This window comes from Anastrepha obliqua, chromosome 3 (genome assembly GCF_027943255.1).
Source record: "Anastrepha obliqua isolate idAnaObli1 chromosome 3, idAnaObli1_1.0, whole genome shotgun sequence".
Lineage (NCBI taxonomy): Eukaryota > Metazoa > Arthropoda > Insecta > Diptera > Tephritidae > Anastrepha > Anastrepha obliqua.
This window is the reverse complement of record NC_072894.1, coordinates 51915536-51935369: the sequence shown is the minus strand read 5'-3', so window position 1 is coordinate 51935369 and position 19834 is coordinate 51915536. Positions and strand designations below refer to the sequence as shown.

Below are 19834 nucleotides of genomic sequence, written 5' to 3'. Positions count from 1 at the left end.
AATATTTTCTTTAAACAGGTCTACCCGTGGCAAAGTTTTTCTAGGTTCTACAGATTTCGCCAATCCGATAACCTCTGCTGCTGTTTACAATGTTAGTGAAGATAATTTTTTTGTTTACGAGAAATACACATTACGTGGTGGTCGTGATGACATCGGTCTAATACGCCTACCCTCGCCGGCAACGCTTTCCGCTGCTGTACAGACCATACCACTAGCGCGCCGCTTTATGACGCAGTCATTGTTGGAGGGTGAAATCGTCACCACATCTGGCTGGGGCCTTACAGCAGACGCTGATGGGGAAAAAATGGAATTCAATTTGTTGTTGTATTATGTAGATGCACCAGTGATGGCGCTGAGAGAGTGTGCTTGCTATTATCTGCCCGGGTTGGTACGTAGCCGTAACCACATTTGCGCGAATGGCGCTGGTGGACGTGGCAGCTGTGATGGTGACTCTGGCGGACCACTAACTTATTATTATCGCAATAAAACCTATTTGGTTGGATTGACCGCCTTTGGCAGCGTTGGGGGCTGTGAAATTGGTTTTCCCTCAGTGTATACGCGTATCACTTCATATTTAGATTGGATTGCTGGGCGTACAGGAATAAAAGTTGATTAAATAAGAGCAAAGAGTGAGAGAGATTGGGAATTGAGTTGATGCTTAGCGCCATTATTTATAGTTCTATTAGTTTTTTTCTTTATCACTGATAGTTAATTGTTCATGCTTTGCAGTGTATTCTCTTAAAGTATATCAAAAATATTGAGTAATAATGTTTTCCGCACAGGAAATTCAATAAAAATGTTCTATTAAAGTTGTTTAGTTGTTTGCTGTGCGTAAAAGCAATATCACCTACCAAATTTTCGTAATAGCTACCCGCAATGAGGCCCAAACAATTAACGCCTAATTGAACGCCATTAATTATGTAGAAGAGCTGGAAGCACTAGGCATGAAGAAAATAGCTTTGTAGGCAACAACAACAACAAGTGTCGAAAAACAAAGATATCAACGGCAATAACTGGTATAATAGAAGTGCTGCGCAGTAACAGCGTTTTCATCAACAATACCAAAGGGAGTCTAACGCATGGGCTAACCGCAATACAAATACTTGAACAAACCAATTAAGTAAATGGGCACGCAAATACATAAGCAACCGATTTCAGTGTTCATGATACTGTTATTTTCTGTATTTTTTCTTCTACTGCGTAAAAGCTGTAGCGTTAATTTTGTTGTTTTATTGGTTCTTCTTGGCTATTTTCGAATCAACTAAAATGACAGTGCGTATGAGTAACCAAATTGGGCAATAAATGTCATAGACCTGTAGAAAGCGTGGTAAACTAATTGTAATATATGTATGTAGAAGTGACAATAAATGTTGGAATGAGGCATAAAATATATGCAAATAAAATAAATAAAATTTGTATACTATTAATTTACAAAACTAATTTAACGCAAAAATAATGATTGCATGAAAAATAATTCTGTATAAAAATTGGCAAATTTTCAGGAGAAAGGAAGAAAAATAAATAAACAAAGGTGATTTTCATGTTTAAATTTTGTTGGGTATTATGCATCGTTTACGTGAAACAATTTGCAAAGACCAGTCTAAGTTTCATGACCATTTTACAAAAACTAGATCCATAATAAAAAACATCACTTCGTAAGTAATACTTCGAGTCCACGGAAGACATTCAAAATGATAAAAAGGCTGTTTAGGGGAAACGAAAGTGTATGCAGTTTTATAGACCACTTAGTTTTAGTACAGTAAAGTGTATAAGTTTTAATTGACTACAAATTACAGTAGATTTTTAGCAATTTTTTTTTGCTGACGGTTCTATGCGTTTCTTTCCATATAAAAGGAAATCGAGTTGATTTGGAAATACCTTTTTTACTAAAAAAAGAACAATGAGTTTGAGTGATGGACACGCTCCATTGCTTGCCTGTTTGTATACTGCAGCTGTCTAGTTCACAAGTCTTAAATATGATTGACGTACACCTCCCTTTGTGAAAATTATAAATTTTTCGGTATGGCGATTAGTTTTGTGCCACCTGGTACTTTCTGGAAAGCCTGAAACTTTCACTTTTTTGCACTAAACTGTTTAATATTAAAACCCATTAGGCTGTAAAACTGCATACTCAGAAAAATTCCAAAAATGTTGGCTAAAAAGTTCAAAGCTTGGTTGGAGTTTTAATATAAATTTGTGTTGTATGGCTTTATTGTAGTATAAACTATATTTTTATTTCAGAATAGTAGTGTGCTTTTAATATTTGGCAACGGGGTTAATGTGAAAAAAGGCCATAGTGATAGGAATTAATAGCAGTATAAGCCGATTACCAAAACATTTTTCAAAATACATTTTCAGGAATTTAAATGTATGCGTTTTATTTTGCGTTCAACTCTTTGTTTTCGTCGCAAATAAGCAACGAATTTTACGTCGACTAAAAATGGTAATTTATTTTTCCCTCCATATTTACACCCTAAAATATAGTTGCGCGCCTCCATCCAAATTTTGTGTTTATTTCTTTCCGTAATTACTTTTCCGCCATTATTTTCAATATTCTAAAGGGTGTGATATGCTGTGCCCCTTCCGCGATTAGATATTTCGCAAAAGTGCAATTTTTACTTTCATTTATTGTTTTCTTACACATACATGTACACAATTATATGTATACGCTTTGCTGCTGTTTTATCCTGTTTTCCAATTTTCCTATTCCATTTCAGTTATTTTTATGTTTACCCGGAAATCTGCGAAATTGTGTCAATATCAATAAAATTAGATTACAATCGATTAGATTACAATCGGTACGTGAGGCAATGAGGGGACGCGGAAGACTTATGATATACTTGCACGTGTGTAGATGGCAGTGTAGTAAACATACTCAGCCTTTATTGCTCAAGAACCTCACATGTGGCATGCATGTATGGAGAGCGTATCAAGTGGCTTTTGGCATGCGTCAAGCTGTAAGTCACACTTCCGGCTGTTAAAACATCAGACACACGATGTACCGTTGCGTGATATCAAGTGAAATTCACAAATGCTCTAACCGATGGATTTTGCGTGTGTGCTATAAGGTGAGTTCATACACACATACCCTTACGCACGAAGAATAATGATGATTGGTATTCCGACAGGCTGTGAATTAATTCAGGTCAGTAGAATGAGATTAGGTGTTGTGGTGGAAAGCTAATGTAATAAATTTTAATTAAAATAAAGGTGAGTTCACTGCCGAAAACCAAAACCATGTAATGTGACTTAAATTTCGGAATTTTATGTAATTAGGCAGGAATGTGTGAGAGATTTAATATAATTGCTATTTAATTTTTTTCTCCACAGCTGATATTTCCTCTTTAATCTGCCTTCTTATACTCTCACCCCTATCAAAATTCTATCAGATTTTTTTTAATAAATATTAGTTTGTGGAAAACTAAATCAATTATTTCCCCGGTAAATTGCTGTAGTGATCGATATCTAGTAAATTATCAATCAAACAATGTAAAGTTTTGCACGTTGTCAAGGTGACATTACACACAAAAAAATATATTTTGCTGTGATTTGTTTGTTCCATTTAGTTGTGAGTTACAGGGTGTTAATGGAAGTCAAGAAAGCGAAAATTCTGATTTGCAGTTTTTCTTTGATAAATACAAGTAAGGCCGCTTAAATTGTGAGTGGTGTTTACGGGGCCGATACTATAACGGCAAATTATGTGGAAGTTTGGTTTCGTTGATTTCGTTCATGCACTTTTGATGCAAACAGAAAAAAAAAATATGGAAAATGTCGCTAAAATCACATAAGTAATCGAAGTTAAGCAGCATCCTAATGCATCACTCAGGAGCTAAGGATCGACAATAAAATAATTGAAAACATTTGCGCAACGCTGGATTCAAAAAGCAACTCCATTTTCGAGGGCCACACCAATTAGCGCCCAAAAACATGATGGATCGAATTTCTATCCGCGAAGCCTTGGCCAAACGGAATAAAATTTATCCATTTCTTAAACGGATGGTAACTGGGGATGAGAAATGATTCACAATTTTGTGCGCAAGCGTTCGTGGTCAAAGTGTGATGAAGCAGTTCAAACGGTGGCCAAACCAGGACTAACGGCCAGGAAGGTTCTACCGAGTATTTGGTGGGAATCGAAAGAAATAATTTATTATGAGTTGCTTCCGTATGGCGAAACTCTAAAGAAACTCAGATCTCTACTGTGAAAACATGGGCCGTTTGAAACGGCTAGAATTGGTCAGTAGAAGAGGTGTTGTGTTCCAGCAGGATAAAGCAAGGCCACTCGCCGAAAACTCCGGGTGCTTGGCTCTAAGCGATTGCCAACTTTTTCTCTCATTGCAAAAGTTTTGAGTGATAAAAATTTGGTATCAAAAGAATATTCTTAAAATGAAATCGATTTTTAGAATTTTTCGCCGATAAGGACCAAAACTTCAATGAAAGATGTATTATGAAGCTACCTTTAAAATGGCAAAAAATTATGCAACAAAACGGTGCATATTTGACCCAAATCGGACAATCCGAAATAGCTTAAATAAAGTTTTGAATTTTACGCAAAAATAAAGGGTTTTTCCCCAAGCCCTAGCCATATACAAGAAATTTACGAAGTCTATAGAAACAAGTTTCGATATTTTATTTTCTTGTATACTGAAGAGAAACATTTAATGCAATAATCCTGGAGCCTTTCCTTACAATACCATTGGAAAGACTGATAGGATTTTGAGAAAGATCCTGGTAGTTTAATAATATGTAGAGTTAAGGCGAAGAAGGTCTTCTCCTGGATATCACAATGACTTTCTGTGATCCTACGACGATAGTACTTCCAAGAATAATTCACCTAACCTAAACTTAGTCCATACGCATTAAAAAGCTACGCAGTACTTAAACGCGATCTTAGTTTTCGTTCGGGATTATCAAAATTAAGTGTCATTAAAACAGAGCAAAAGATGATCTCTATGTGCATAAACAATACTCTAGTCGTTTGATCAGTTGGCAGATTGTTGCAGTGCGTCTCAAGTGATTAAGAGTTTATTAATGCTTGGAAGCAACATTTCTATAAGCATTTGACATGAAGAGTGATTCAAAAGCACCAGAATACACAAGTTTGTCTATATAATAAAACTAGCAAACCCGGCCCCCTTCGCTGGGCACACTAAAATAGAATAGATATGATTTAGAACAGAAAATATATGGTTTTCATATTATTTATTTCTTTATTCTTTATTCAAGCGCTTTGGCATAAACAATATTTTTTGTTTTTCTATTTGTTTTTGAGTAAATATAAAATATATATATAAAGAAAAAAGAAGATTGTTTTTAAATTTCAAATCAACGCATATGAATAAACAATCGTCTTTTTTCCTGATCATCCATGAATTTTTCGTTTCAATTTATATGTTTTATTAAGCATTGCAGCTTTTTTAACCATTATCCATTTATATTTTTCAAAAAAAAAAACGAAAAAAAAATTTTTTTCCACGAACACATAATTTCATTCGGATTTCACATTAAATTCTCAAATTTCGTAAGAAATTATTCACTGTTCCAAAATCCAGTCCAAAAAAATTCACAAACAATTTTTACATATTGCACTTACGTTTTTTCCTTATGTCATTCAAATCAGAAAGAAATATTGACACATTGTAACTCACACTCTCAATTTGACAATTCAGTTCCGCCCCAAGCGTTAAAAAAGTAAGCGACATTATGGCTGGTTCAAAAGAACGCTGCACCCGTTGCCAGTGCTCCGAATTACAACCAAACTTTAGGAAACCCATTTTCAATACTTACTTAACAATGTGCGTAAGTTTGGTTTAATTCGGTGCAAAGACACGGCGGGTCCACGTTTTGGCATATATTTCGAGACCCTAGTCATCAATAGGTATGAAAATTACCCCGTATTAAAGCACTTTCATTTGATACCCATATTGTACATACACAACCAAAGGTTACGAGTTGCGACGAAAATTTCCCAATAAACTGATTTCAAGAAACTCCGAATTTCGTTGGCCCCCCAGGTCGCCTGACCTTACTGCACCTGAATTTTTCTTGTGGGGTTTATGTAAACAAGAAGTTTATAAAACAAAGCCAACAAATTTGGATGAACTAAAACAAGCACCGTATTCACCTGATATGTCCTCGTGCGACTTCTTTTTCTTTCCCAAGTTGAAGGAGATTTCAGCCGATAGATCAAAAAGAATGCAAGGAAGAAGCTGAAGGCCATCCCTTCGGACTGAGTCCTACGTTGGCACATGTGTGTTGCTTTATACGGGTGATATTTTGAAGGAAACAAAATATTTTTGCCCTTCCAGCCCTTTCTGATCATATGCTACAAAAAATTGTTGGCCTTATGTGGTCTCGGCTAAAGTCAGTTTTAAAACAAAACGGCGTTTCTACAAAATTTTGGTTCGTAATCATATTTCATTTCATTTTTATGAAACTAAAGTTACTTTGAATTTATTGGCGCTTATAATGAAAATATATGTATCTTTAAATGTAAATTAATTATTTTTGAAAATATGTAACTTAAACAAAAATTGTCATACATTTTCCTTCAAATAAATGAACACCCGAAGTAAGCTGTGAGCAACTATATATAAAATTTGCATTTGTTTGCATGCGTATTTTTACATACAGAAGAAATATATTTTTGCCACGCACAACAAAAATGGCACAGCAGTAGATAAGTTAGAGGAGTAAAAATTGTATTTGCAATTCTCAAGATTATATTTACGCATTTTACATTTGTATGAATGAAGGCATAAGCGCCTGCATGCACAGTCAGCAAATCGCCGATTTTTAATGACGGTCAAAGTTTCGTTAATATTCCACCTCCCGGGCGCAATCAACTTGCGCCAAGTGTTTGCTGCTGTAGACATTCTTTTAAACATTTTACAGTTTTATTATTTTTTTGCTACTTTTATTTAACTTAAATTGCTGACACCAGCAACATAACAGCATAACTGAAACTAATGAAATTTTATTAGAACTGCTGCTGGAATTAGATGTTTCTCTTTTTGCTTTTTTATTACTTTCTTACTTATGTATGCAGGAATGTACATATAGGGGTTTTCAGTAAGAGCGCTTCAACTTTTGAACTTTTTTGAATAAAACACAAACGGTTTGACTTTTTTAACTAATTTTTTTTTATTATCGAGTTTGAGCATATACATTTAAGTATGAAATTCGATTTCTTTTGCATGACCACCGCGTGCACGTTTTACGAAGTCCAATCGTTGAACCCAATTTTCGACCACTCTTTTGCATAAATCGGCCGAAATTCCAGCAATTTCGCGTTCAATATTGGCTCTGAGCTCACAAATCGTCACCGGCTTGTTACTGTAGACCAATGACTTCACATAACCCCAAAACGGGACGGCTTGTTAAATGGACGGTAAAATGGCCGTAATGTTCTTAAAGTAGCAGCAACAGAACGATTATTTTCATAAAAAATTTGCACGATTTGCAATCGTTGTTCAAGTGTGTAGCGTTCCATGATGAAATGTATACTAATGAAATTTACAAATGACAAGCGAAAAATAAAAAAAATATTGCGTCGTTCGCCCTCCCTATCGGAAAAAAGTTGAAGCGCACCTATTGAACAACCTTTTACATCCATATACGCTTGCAGAAGTACTGTTTTTGCAGGCCTAAATATTATATGTACGCCTTGGCGTTTTGTGCTGACACTTATTTATAATACGAAATTGGAAAAGTTTGCTAAGGAATAGGCCCCGAAGCGTTAATGCAGAATTAATTGTTTGGTAGCTTCTTTTTATCTTTCGCCGTTCGATGTCTCGTATTTTTCTTAGAATATCGATGTGTATTGGAGGCGATGCTGATGTGCTTCTCCTGGTCGTACTTATGTAGATTTTTTGAGTAGAAGATAAAAGTGTTTAAAATTTGATTGGAAAAGTTTTATTTACCTTTGCTGTTAATAATAGTTTGTACCGGGTGTGCGGTGGTAGAATTTGGAATTGAAAGTAAAAATAAAATATAATTTTTAAGTATGAAAGTTTTTTTCAATCATACTTGGATAATAAGATAATAAGAACGGACTTAATTTTTTTTAATTGTTTCCTCTAAATGCAGACCATTACGTCGCATACACTTTGGGCATTCGGCCTCCGTACTGCATATCTCTCGTTGAAGAAGTGATGTCGCGATGCCATTAACCTCACGAACTATATTTCCTTTTAATGTTTATAGACTTTACTTTTAAGGTACCTCCTCAGAAGAATGACCACAAGCTTAGGTTAGGTTAGGTTATGGTGGTAGTCGGTCTGCACGACCAACTCACTTAGACCTTACAGGTCCGTTGTGATACCACTGTGCTACACGGGAACCTCATTTATCTTCCTTCGTGGAACCATTTCGTGGCTCTTATGAAGCGTAGTATTGATGCCAACCCCACGCCAGACAGTTCTGTAAGAGAATTAAAAAAGTATTTACCTAGACAACCTGCTCTGATTTTAGCTAGGGCTGGACAATTGCAAAGGAAGTGCTCAACTGTTTCTTCCTCTTCCTCATCTCTACAACTTCTGCAATATTCATGGGAGAAAACTCCTAGTCTCGAGGAATGCCTGCCAAATAGCCAGTGACCGGTTAGACAAGCCACGACCTTCGAGATATTGTCTCTTGAGAGACTAAGCAATTCCTTTGTTCTTTTCTTGTTTATTTGCGGCCATAGTAGCCTAGCTTTTAGACACGTATCCTCATTTCTCCATGATCTATTGGCCTCTTGGATGAAGTGGTTTTTTATCATTAGTTTACTCGTGGCCATGGGTATTCCGATGGTACTTTTATCACTCAGCAGTTGGAGAGCAGTACCCTTTCTGGCTAGCTCATCTGCTTTACAGTTTCCCTCAATATCTCTATGTCCCGGAACCCAAATAAGGCTGACCTTGAATACGTCACTAATGTCATTTAGGGCTGCCCGGCATTCCTGTGCAACCTTCGATCTTAGTAAAGCCGCATTCATTGATTTGATGGCCGCCTGGCTATCCGAGAATATGTTTATAATCGTTTTTGTTACGGCGTGCGTATTTAGGTATATAGCCACTTCTTTTATAGCTAGTACCTCTGCCTGATAGACGCTGCAGTAGTCTGGTAGTCGAACGGATAGTTCCAGTCCTAATTCCTTCGAGAAAACTCCGTAGCCAACCTTATCGTCTAGCTTGAAGCCATCTGTGTAAAAGTTTAATTCCCCCCTTCTCCATGGCCTTGTTGTATGCCACTCACTTCTTGATGGTATACTCGTCTTGAAGAGCCTTTCAAAGGTGAGTCTAGGGATAGAGTAGTCTATTTCTTGTTTATGACTATTCAGAGAGTGCAAAATGGAAGCGTGGCCAAAGCACCGGTCTTTCCATAGCGCCATACTTTTTAGTCTGAGCGCCGAGGCGGCGGCGACGTGTTTTCCTACCAGATTTAGGGCAGGTAAGTTGATTAGCACTTCCAGCGCTTTGTTTGGAGTAGTCCTTAAAGCGCCAGAGATGCATAAAAAAGCTGTTCTTTGGACCTTACTCATGATTTTAGCGTAAGTCGCCTTTTGAGCAGATGGCCACCATACCAGTATTCCGTACATTAGGATTGGCCTAACTACCGAAGTATAGAGCCAGTGCGTAATACGGGGTGTTAGTCCCCATTTGATACCGACCGCTTTTTTGCAAGTGTATAATGCAACGTTGGCCTTCTTTACTCTTTCCTCAATATTAGATTTCCACGTAAGTTTCCTGTCTAATATGAGTCCTAGGTACTTGACATTCTCTTTCAAAGGAATCTCCACACCCTTAAAAATTAGCGGGGAGATTGCAGGGAGCCTATGTTTCTTTGTAAAGAGAATTATTTGAGTTTTTAAGGGGTTTATATCGAGTCCCCTGTTCTCAGTCCAGCTTCTAAGCGTGGCCATGTTAGAGCGCAGAATATCCATAAGGGTATTAGGATATTTGCCTTTAACGGCGATTGCTACGTCATCTGCGTAAGCTGTGACGTGGCAACCCCCTCTTTCCAGGGCCCCCTCTTTCCTTGACCACAGGCTTAATATTGAGCGTTATATGTGGCCAGGATATGACATCGCCGCCCGCCAAACGGGTCAACGTTCGCATTAGCTAAAAAGAGTAGACGTGTTAATATCAGGGTGGTGCAGTATTTAGGACTTTAGGGTATAGCCAAGGCAATCGGAAAGTACTGATTTCGAAATGTATTGCATAGAGACAATATAAAAGGTTTTTAATAAGAGGTGTTATTATGATATTCAATGAAAAATGCTATTTTTTAATATAAATGATCGCTTACAGAGCAATATCCTTTTCATGAAATTTTCCATAACCGAATTGCAAAGTGGGTGCCCTATGTCGCCGATAGCCTCACGAATTCCATCTTTGAGGTCTCGAATCGACTCTGGACTGTTGGCGTAGACCTTCTCTTTCACGTGGGCTCAAAGAAAAAAGTCACAAGGTGTTAAATCACAAGATCTCGGTGGCCAATTGTGATCACCTCTTCGAGAGATAACACGGTCCGGAAACTTTTCCAGTAAAAGATCAATAGTTTAGTTGCGTGTGTGGCACGTAGCGCCGTCTTGTTGAAAATAAATGTTGTCCAGATCAATACCATCCAATTCCGGCCATAAAAAATCGTTAGTCATCTCTCGATAGCGCAATCCATTCCAAAATAACACCTGTTATTGGAAAACCCTTTATAATATGAATATGAAAATATTCATTAGTCGGCGCAACTCAAAGTATTTCGTTAGTTTGTTGTATAATTTGCAGTGGTTGACGTTATCTTTGATAAAACGCGAACTATATGTGACCAGCGAACTGCCTTCTGGCAAAACAAGAAAGTGTGAAAAGCTAAATATGCTGGACGCAATAAAAATATAAGAAAGTGCTACCAAGTCTATTTTCTGAGTCTTATTAAAGGTGTCTAGGCAGACAAAAGTGTGAAAATTAGAACCTTAAACTACTGACTATATCCAGAGGTCACTTTTCTTTGCCATGCTAAGTAGTGTAAGTAGAGACGTAAACAGAAAAGATGAAGAAAGTTATCCAGTCTAAAACCCCGGAAAGCGAGGATGTACAATTAAGAATAGTGCGGGTAGAATATAAAATTTAATTAATATTCAAGCCGCAATATAACATACAATAATAATAATATAAAAATATTTAAATTAAATTAAAAACAACATTTTCTTTTTAGAATTACTTTCAAAAATCTTTTATCCAAATTTATGTTTTCTACTTGAAGTTTATGTGCCACTCACAGTTTAGAGATTTTTTCTCCTTTAATTGAAAAGTAATCACCCTCAACTTGACTCCTACAAAGTTACAACAAATCTCACCAATTTTTTTGCTCATGCTGACCGTCTCTGCGTATACGTGACTAACATTTTACTATCGTATCAAAAAGTATGAGCAGAAAGCAAACAATTCACACAGGAAATGCCAACGCTTATCCAGGACTAGTAACGACCTGCCGCTCTTAATTTCCGTTCACTAGCGCAAGCGATAAATTTTTACAAGTGTTTCCCTTGCCCATGCTTTTCACCATTTCCACATTACATTGCTCAGCCTTTAAGCCATCGGTGAATTGTTATTTTGGTATTCTTGGTCAAAATACGACCAACCCACGCAGTCTCACCCAACTCGTTTCTGTTATATGTACATGAGGGCTGTGTGTGTATGTGGCAATTTGGCTGCGGTAAAGCGAAGAACGACCAAAAAAGTTTGTAGTGTTTTCACGCATTGAATCATTTTAACTTCAACAGCATTTCACATTGTGTGCTATTTCGAATGCTTCATATTACTTCTGCTGTGCAATTGTGCCACGTCTTTGCCTTGGCTGTATCCCCATTGCTGATTTGCCTGCACCACCGGAGGCGTGAAAGTGGAAAAGTTTTACTGGCGTTTGCCAACACTTCACCTCACCAAAAACCATTTTAAAGTGATGCCATTGTTTTAATGGAAATTTCAATTTCTCACCTCGCACAAGCGGCACGACTCACTACAGTCCAACTCGTCAGCACTTCTTGGCATATTTCTTCGTTTCAGCAGAAGCGTTTAAAGTGACCCGAATGGTCTGCCAATTGTTAAGCAAGCATACATACAGATACTTTTATATACATATATACATACATATGAATGCATGTAGATGCTAAGTGGCTGTGTTTTTGCAAGCTAAACTTTTGACGAGTTTTGCATAGCTGCTGACCTGATTTTGAGTAGTCTGTTATTATTGCTTTTGTGCGGTGCGTTACGCGTTGAGAAATTGAAATTTCTTACTCGAAAAGGAAGTGAAAACACAAAGAGGATCGGGGATAATACTTTTAGAAACAGTTTAACGCAGCTTGACGAGGACTAAGTTGTAATTAGCATAAAATACTTTGATCAGTTCAATGTACGTACGCAAGAAAGAAACTGTGAAAGTAATTAAGCGAAGTTAACTTAGCGAGATTTTTAGTGGGTGTGGTGCATTTTTGATGCATAATTTTCAACACCTTCACTCAATGCTAATGCTAATTCTCGTCCTTTTAAAGTTATTAATACTAGGTAGTAAGTAAATAATAAAATTAGATGGGTCGACGAAATGTGCCAGTTCTGGAATAACGGCGCACATATTAGACAGACTCCTAGTACCACTACCAGTGAAGTCTAGACGGCCATTTGAATGATTTGATTTGCCATATATACTTAATGAAATGAATGCAGCTTCAAAATAAAATCAAAATCAATTTGACATCTCATACCTTTCACTGTTTTAATTTCTTTCCTTATCGCAGTCTATCTACCTTACCTTTCCTATCCTATCTATCCGATCCATTCTTCTTACCACACATTAACAAGCCTCATAGCCGTTAGTACATTTTTCATGCTTGCCATGAATAGTTAAGAAGGAATTTGTTATTAAGTTTACTAAGTACTGGATGCCGCCCTAGACAATTGGGTTGGTGCGTGGGAGTACGTAGGTTCGAATCTCCGTGCATGAACATCAAATAATAGAAAACTTTGTTGGTGCGTGGGAGTGCGTAGGATCGAATCTCCGTGCATGAACATCAAATAATAGAAAACGTTTTTTCTAACAGCGGCCGCCCCTCGGCAGGTAATGGCAAATCTGCGATCAACAAGACGCACAACACAAATAGGAGAAGGAGCTCGGCGAAACATCTAACGTAAATGTACGCACACATAATTTATTTTTATTTTTTAAGGATTCATAACTAGATTGGATGCAAGGTAAACTCATGAAATTTGGTGCCACCCGACGAACAAAAATGTCTTGTAAATTAGAATGTTACGTCAATAGTAGTTGTAGCAGAATAGAGTGGCTTTTTGTCATTCAATTTAGCGCTGACAACCTAATGTTCGAAGTGGAATAAAAAACAAGTCAGCTAGTCTTCTAATATTACCTTGAATGGATTCGCCTTAATTGAATGAATTTAAGTAGTCTAAGAGAGAAAAATCGACATCAGAAGCTCTTAGGCATACAAAAATAAAGGTGAGAAGTGCGGGTGGGGAAACAGGAATAGAGGTGAATGTGACAACGGAATTTTAAAGCCCTCACACTTTATAATAAACCTTGGACTCGATTGAGGAGTAGCGAGTGCATCTGCTTAATTTAGCGAATGTTGGGCAACACTGGCACATTCTGAGTTATCAATGATGTGTGTAGTAGCTATACCGAACTATCAACCCTTGGTCTTTCCCTTATAGCCAATAAGCAATTTCGTTATAGCCCTGTTCGGATTGTTCAAAAAGAACCAACGGTCCTTTTTTTTGTACACGAGATTTCGCACTCACTTAATAGTTTCTACAAAACTTGGACCGTTAATTGGCGCTGACTTTATTGTGTGATCCACAGGTCTCCTGCCCACCAATTCAGACAATTCATTACCCTGAACACCACTGGTTCCTGCTATATACATATGTTCAAGAATTTTTCTCTTGCTAACGAATTTTTGCCTTAACCTACATTCCTCTATAAGTTTTAAAATATTATGAGAATTTTCTGCAGACTCTGATTAATTAGTCATCATCAATTTAAATTTCCTGAGTATTGACAAAGCTTGGCTTTGAGAAACCACTGTCCGGAAACTTCTCTTCTAATTTTCCGCCAGACACGCTTATTGAAGAGGCCAACTTTTTAATTTACCTCGCCCCCAAATTGGCAATTGCTTTGCATCTAAATAAAATGGCCACCATAGCCAAATGGATTGGTGCGTGACTACCACTCGGATATATACAGGTTCTAATCTTCGTGCACGTTGTTTCTAACAGTGTTCGCTCCTCGGCAGACTATAGAAAACCTCCGAGTGTATTCCTGCTATGAAAGAGTACCTGCTAAATAAAAAAGCTTATGCTTTTTCACTGAGTTTTTTCCACTCCCGCTCCACACTTCTTAACACATTCATTGTAAATTGGGCACTTTCGCCAGTCGATTTATCAAATTCGACCATTGAAAACCACCTCAATTAAGCAGCCCAATCAACGGCACGAACAACTATAAAAACGTTGAGGTTTCACATCTTCCGATGCCATTTATTGAGTCGTTTATTTGCAACGACACTTAAATTGGTTTGGCAATAATTTATATGAAATCCCTTTAGCTGTAGCATTGCCTGCAGCATAAATACAGTCACGTTCTTCATATGTATTAAGGTGTATCTGTGCGAAAGGTAGACTTGTTGAAAGGTACGAGTGGCTACTTCGAGTCCTGCAACGCGGCCATTTGATCAGGAGCGGCAGGTCAGACCACATTGCCTCTTCGAGCATATCGTCCTGAATTAACGCTCGTTGGCAGCAATGTGCTGCTTCTGTATATAAGCACACACATTTATTTACGCCATACTGGTAGCACTTTGCGATTGCCAATTGCGCGTAACAATTCTATTGTCACGGTCATGGTCATTGCCGATTACCAGATGCCAGAAAACGGTATATAGCTGCTTTCACTGCCTTCACCTTAATAAGTGCCGCTATTGCCGTCAAAAATGGACAGTCGTGGAAAATGGCATGCTAGTTTTCTTCTATTAGGAAACGGTATCTACCATTGCCACACTGCCAGAAGGCATCGAACAAAATTGGAGGGCTGAACGTACCTAAATTTAAGAAAATTCTCTAACTTAAAAGATAAGGTTTATGGCTATGTGTGAGATAAATGTAGGGAAATTTTTTCTGCATATGCAGCAACATATCTGACAAAGTCAACGGCTAACGCGGAATAGTCCGCTTTGAACCAGTATTGGCCCATGTGAACGCTTTATTAAATTCTTTCGATTACATGGAAATGTTGATTCCACTTCTTCTTCTGCTTTATGTAGTCTTTGTATATACATTTATGTGCATACTTTTGCTCTTTATGAATCTTTCGCGAAATGAGCGATATTTATAAAAAATATTATTAGAAATAACATCTCGATTTTATGTAAATGAATGGCACAGAAAATACATTATTCATCGAGATATATTTTTTTTATCTAAAATACGTTTACAAATCGTAGAATTGTATTACGAAAATCGACGCTTTGGGTTAATGGCTATGTAAATAAGCAAAATTGCCATATTTAGGCTGAAGAGTAACTCGAAGTCATTATAGAACAGCCATTACATCCATTGAAAAATACACCGGCGCTAGATTTTTCAGACACCGAGAGTATCTGCTGATTTAAACGCATGTAAGAACAGTTCTGGAGAAATTTACTCTTGGGTTATTCCGCATGAAATCTTGATAAAATAGCAACCATTTGTTCTATTCTAACCGTTGGACAAACCTAACATAAAATACTTAGAAAACTGGTCCGTTTGAAATTAATTACTTGCTGATATCTGCTGGACATAAAGCAGCTGTGCAATTTCTACAATTGGTTCATAAATCACCTCCTGAAGGAAGGTCTCATCTTTAAGTTTTCTGCGCCATATACTCTGGCGTCTGTAGCTTGCTGCATAAGAAGGTATCTGAGCGACTCAGCTGTTCTGTATAAGAAAGATTTTTCTTACTGAAATTTGATCTGCCAATAAACGGCTTGGATAGGATATTCTCAAAGTTATAGAACATGGGGGTTTTGCCCAGCTTTTCTTAATGTACCCATATATAGAAAATAAGATTAGCGATTTGGACAGAGCACAGTTAAATTCCTTGCGACACTAAAGTTGTGAAAAGTACTACTCTGCTTCTATTTTATATCAGTTTCTCAAAAGTTAATGTGTAGTCTGAGGCTGCCTTATTTTACTGCAGGTTAAACTTATAAAAGTATACCTATGTATGTCTGTATATGGTATGTAGTATTTTTCGCAGGGATAAATGGAAGCTTTTACTCTCTACTATCACCTGCAACATTCGTTTTCGAATGCGATAAATTGTTATTACCTCGTTTAGGATTGGTATATGTGTGAGTATAAGTCTAGTAAACGAATGTATGCACGAGAGTTTGCGCTCAGGTTAGTTAGTTGGTTAGATATCCGGAATGCTTTAATTTATCGTCGCTAAGGCCAATAACAACCGACACCACATACACGTAAATAAGCATAAATTGTCACCATATAGGCGAGCAGCTAAAAGTGAGCGACAGATGTAATATGTTTCTGGCTTTAAAACCATTTCATATTGAGGGCGACAAGTGAAATAAATACTTGAATGAATCGGCTAAAGGTATAAATGCCATGGATACCAAGAAGAAAAATTTTAATACTTCTGTCAAAGAAGTTACATCTTTAATTCGATTCTGCTTTTGGTTAGGTTAAATATTCAATTTATGAATCTGATGTGTCTTGCTGACGTCAGAATATTTCGTTTTGCTAAGCAACAATTCGAGCATAAAGGTAGGTTGAAGAGAAGAATAATCGCAATATTTTAGTTATCTTTGACGAAAATTTTCTTACTTACGTGTGTGGAAAGAAAGTAAATTAATTTGTTTGAAGTGGGTCGTAGACAAATTTCTACCACGAAAAAGCATAATTTAATAAAAAGTGTGATAAGTGAAGGTAAAACAAATGAGAAATAGAAAAATTACTAGGCTTACTAAAAAACTAAAGCTTATCTTAAAAATTTATCAAATTTTATGGGCGTCTCTTGTGAAATGCACAGTAAGAACTAGGAGAGCCATCAGCGGCTGCTACTCAAATTACAAGCGATCTAAGCCAGCAATGTGGTGCATACTATATACCGGGATGCTTACGTGACAATAAATAATTTGCTCGGAGTACTCTTTGGAAAATTTGGTTTGGAAAATTAATGTTTGCCATCGAACACTTCTTGTGGCTACTTAAAAAATGGGGTAATACTTCATGGCCCGATGAAAGTAAAATATTTATTTATGGTGGAGAATGGTCATGGAAATATGTTAGACGCCCACCAAATACGGAATATGGTCCTCGGTACGCAAAAAAAGACTCTTAGGCATGGCAGATGTAAATCCGGTACGGCTGATTGAAAAAGTTATGGATAAATATCTATAGTGAATATCTTAAAACTCAAAATAATGGCTTCGGGAGAATAAGGTTTACATTCACTGTTTGAAAAATCGAGTACGCGGCCGCTTATTGGAGTGTTTGGCTAATAAGATGATATTTGTATGGAAAAAGTATTAACAAATATTTGTATTGTTCGGCACTTGTAAGAATTTTGCGTAATAAGGAATTTTATTGTAATTAGTTTAATAAAATTTAGTTTTTTTAAATTTCATCTTAATCTATTTTATTTTATTTTGAGTTGTTTAATATCATTTAATTTCATTTAGGTTTGATTTTTTAAATTTTATTTTATTAAGTTAACGTTACCTTATTTTAAATTGCTTTGTATTTCATTTTTATTAAATTTAATTTATTATAATTAATGCTTTTTAATTTAAATTTGCTTTCTTCATTTTATTTTAATTTATTTTTTGAGCTTCATTTTATTTTTATGTTATTTATTTGAATTCAAATTTATTTTGTTTCAATTCTATTTTTAATTTTATTTTATTAACTTTGTTTTAATAATATTATTGGATTTTTATATATAACTTTGTTTTTAATTAGTTTTTTTTCTGCAATTTATTTTAATTTTAGTTTTATTTTTTTTTTTGCATTTTACTATAATTTATTTAAATTTTAGTTTCATTTTATTTTAATTTTATTTTATTTAATTTAATTTAAAACCAATTTACTTTCTTTATTTTATATTATTTCCTGTGGTTTTACATTAGTTTTATGGTATATTTTCTTTAAGGTTTATTTATTTTTAATGTTAATTGTTTTACTGTAATTTTATTTTATTTAAATTTTATAATTATTTGTTTTTTAGCGGCCGCCATAGCCAAATGGGTTGCTGCGACAATACCGTTCCGAATTAGGATTGCATCTCCGTGAAACACCAAAATGAAGAAAAACTTGTTTCTAATAAGTTAGTGAGTTGGAAGTTACATCCCTAGCTGACTTCCAATGAAAACTTGGTGGCATTCGGTTCAGTTAGAAGCGAAGTTATTGTATCTAAAGTGTCAGTATGTTTGTGTAATCGGTACAATAATGAGTTTCGAACAAAGAGCTGATATCAAATTTTGTTTTAAAATCGGTAAAATGTTTACCGAAACATTTGAATTGATGAAAAAGTTAATGGCGATGATTATCTATCTCATGCCAGAATTCATCGTTTCCGAGGTGGTTGTGAGGACATAAATGACAATGAACATACGGGCCGCCCAAAGTCAGTAATTACCGAAAACTCCATCGAAATTGTTCGTAAATTTATCAAAATTAAACCGAAGTCATCATTGAAAATCATGGAATCGGAGTTGAATACCTCTAAAACATCGATTTATCGCATATTAACTAATCATTTGGGCTTACGAAAGATCTGTGCACGTTTCATTCCGCACAAGTTAACTAAGGATAAAAAATTGCTCAGAATTCAACATTCGAAAGACCTCGTTAAAGAAGGAAAAGACGAGAACTTTCTTTACGTGGTGTTTTTAACCTGAAACTAAGCGTCAAATGGCCTAATGAGAGGCCCCATACGAACCGCCGCCCAAAAACTCGTGTTTGGAGAAGTCAAAAATCATGTCGATGCTTATTTGCTTTTACGATTCCAAGGGAATTGTTCACAAGGAGCTTGTGCCAACGGCCCAAACGTCTTGGTGTTTTGAAGCGTTTGTTGCATCGCATTCGTAGAATTCGCCTTCAATACCGCGAAGGAGGAAACTGGCGCTTGTTGCATGCAAATGCACCATCTCATCGATCCCCTCCATCCATTTTAACCATCAATCACTCACAGTATTTGCCTGATATGGCTCCCTGTGACTTCTACCTATTTAGGGAAATTGTATTTGGCCATGAAAGGAAAACGTTTTGCATCCGTAGAAGCCATCCAAAGGCTTGTACCCACATCCTGAAGGACATTCCGGCCAATGACCTAAAACGCTCTTTCGAAAAGCTTTTAGATCGCGCAAAACAGTGTATCGAGGCCAGAGGGGACTAGTTCGAATATATAAGCTCGAAGTTATCAGAACAAAGCTCCCTTCGTTTCTATTTTAGCTCAGTTTTGTTTATTTTTGACTGCACCTTGTCTACTTGTATATACATAGTTTTTTAAATTTAGTTTTACTTTTAATTTTATGTAGTTTAACCGTTTTTTACTTTATGCATTAAAAGGAGGAAGCTTTGAAATTTAAGATACAGCAAACGGATCGGCCGCCGCACACTGGGGATTTAGCGGAAGAAAGTCAAATTTGCAACACACCACCTACGCAATGTTTAATGGTATTTCTAAATTCCAGAATAGAACCAACAATAAAATCAAAAAGAATTACTAAACTCCGACTTACAGTTTTTTTTTATAGATATGTCAAAAGTATAATTTTTGACGTGATAACGTC

The 19834-nt window shown here is 36.3% G+C and overlaps 1 protein-coding gene across 1 annotated transcript in view; it reads left to right on the top strand.

The window, feature by feature from the left end:
* LOC129241961 (uncharacterized) overlaps positions 1-616 on the top strand; it is a 34435-nt gene extending 33819 nt beyond the window's left edge. Inside the window, exon 4 of the mRNA XM_054878511.1 lies at positions 19-616. Within this exon, the coding sequence (XP_054734486.1) occupies positions 19-616 (598 nt within the window). The remainder of the gene's footprint in view (positions 1-18) is intronic.
* Positions 617-19834: the final 19218 nt, after the last annotated feature.